A 1,036-nucleotide genomic window follows, 5' to 3' on the forward strand; every position below is an offset into this window, starting at 1 on the left:
GAAAAATTGTGTGTTTGATTGGTCCAGACGCTACAAAAGCTATCAAAAATTAAATATAAAAATGTATAAATATATTTTGTATTTTAATATATAAACATAACATTACATAATTAAAATGAAGAAAAAAAACATTAAATATAAAACTTCTAAATAATTCCAAATGTAAACCTCAAGTACAAACAGAAAAAGCTTTATTTATACAAATCTAAACCTAATATAAATTTAATAAATCTGTTGTGACTGCTTAGTTTTACTCGCCTTAAGTTTAGGTCTTTTGTACTGGTCGAGCTCAGCCTCTAATATCTCTTCTGTCATTTGGGACTTGGTTTTGAAACGCTGGGACTGGTTCTGGTTTTGAGCATTTGTGAAATTCGATCTGATGTCTGCAGGGGCCGAACGGGGTTTCCTCTCTCGCCCGAAGACCACAATGTCCCAGAGTTTCAGCCACTTCAGCAGACAACGATTAGTAAACTACAGAGACAAATGTAAATAATTACAAGGAAAATTCATGCCAATATCCTTTATCTTCAATTACAAAGGTTAGTTTTAAAATGAACATTGTGTCTATGACTCACATTATCACTGAGTAGATCAGTGTAGTGCTGTGGCGAGAACTGATCCACCCACAGCCGCGAGGACGAGCCTTCATCTTCCCCACTATCACCATTCACACCAGAGTCTGTCTTCTCTTCTGCAAGAAGCTCTGCATCTATACCACTAAAACGCCATTAAGAGTAAAAGGAATAGCTCAGCCAAATATGAAGATTTGCTGAAAATGTACTCACCGTCAGGCCATCCAAGATGTTGATGAGTCTTTTTATTGGACCAGATTTGGAGAAATGGCCTGAGGCTGAGTGACTGATACAATACAAACAAAAATGTCACCTATTCATGAGCTCTGTCAATCTTTGGGACTCCTCCACCACTTGCCGATGGCGCTGAAAAAACAAAACCAATTCAGACAGATTTCCTCCAAATCATTAATTTCGTTTTTTTTTTTTTGCATGTGCACACATATTCTTACTCTCTCTGCAAT

The 1,036-nt window shown here is 36.7% G+C and overlaps 1 protein-coding gene across 1 annotated transcript; it reads right to left on the reverse strand.

The window, feature by feature from the left end:
• Nucleotides 1-258: 258 nt before the first annotated feature.
• LOC107734337 (chromosome transmission fidelity protein 18 homolog) lies at nucleotides 259-938 on the reverse strand (the record flags this gene model as incomplete). The annotated part of the gene is made up of 3 exons (XM_016546274.1): nucleotides 259-471; nucleotides 576-717; nucleotides 886-938. Coding segments are annotated over 3 exons (408 nt in total), but the record flags the coding sequence as incomplete, so codon positions are not given.
• Nucleotides 939-1,036: the final 98 nt, after the last annotated feature.

This window comes from Sinocyclocheilus rhinocerous, unplaced genomic scaffold (genome assembly GCF_001515625.1).
Source record: "Sinocyclocheilus rhinocerous isolate Xijiao unplaced genomic scaffold, SAMN03320098_v1.1 scaffold47829, whole genome shotgun sequence".
Lineage (NCBI taxonomy): Eukaryota > Metazoa > Chordata > Actinopteri > Cypriniformes > Cyprinidae > Sinocyclocheilus > Sinocyclocheilus rhinocerous.